This window comes from Galeopterus variegatus, unplaced genomic scaffold (assembly GCF_000696425.1).
Source record: "Galeopterus variegatus unplaced genomic scaffold, G_variegatus-3.0.2 Scaffold43127, whole genome shotgun sequence".
Taxonomy (NCBI): Eukaryota; Metazoa; Chordata; class Mammalia; order Dermoptera; family Cynocephalidae; genus Galeopterus; species Galeopterus variegatus.
In genome coordinates, this window is record NW_007769238.1 from 1 (window position 1) to 216 (window position 216).

At 63.4% G+C, this 216-nt stretch overlaps 1 protein-coding gene across 1 annotated transcript in view; it reads right to left on the bottom strand.

Annotated features, from left to right (window-relative positions):
• Positions 1-30: 30 nt before the first annotated feature.
• LOC103584075 overlaps positions 31-216 on the bottom strand; it is a gene marked incomplete at both ends in the record, with an annotated part of 5,586 nt that continues 5,400 nt past the window's right edge. Inside the window, one exon of the mRNA XM_008565198.1 lies at positions 31-202. Within this exon, the coding sequence (XP_008563420.1) occupies positions 31-202 (172 nt within the window). The remainder of the gene's footprint in view (positions 203-216) is intronic.

Sequence of the window (216 nt, forward strand, 5' to 3'; positions counted from 1 at the left end):
GGGCTCGGGCTGGGTGTGGGGGTCATCTACCTCGGATGGTCTCAGACAAGCTGGCGGTCCCACGGAGAGGAGGGCCGCCCTGCAAGGTGATGTGGGCCACCTCACAGATGACCTGAGAGCGAACATCCCCGGGAGCCAGCACCACCTGGGCGGTGCTGGAGATGCGGTAGGAGATGCTTTCTCCTGTGAGCTCCACGTTGGTCTGGAAGTCTGAGA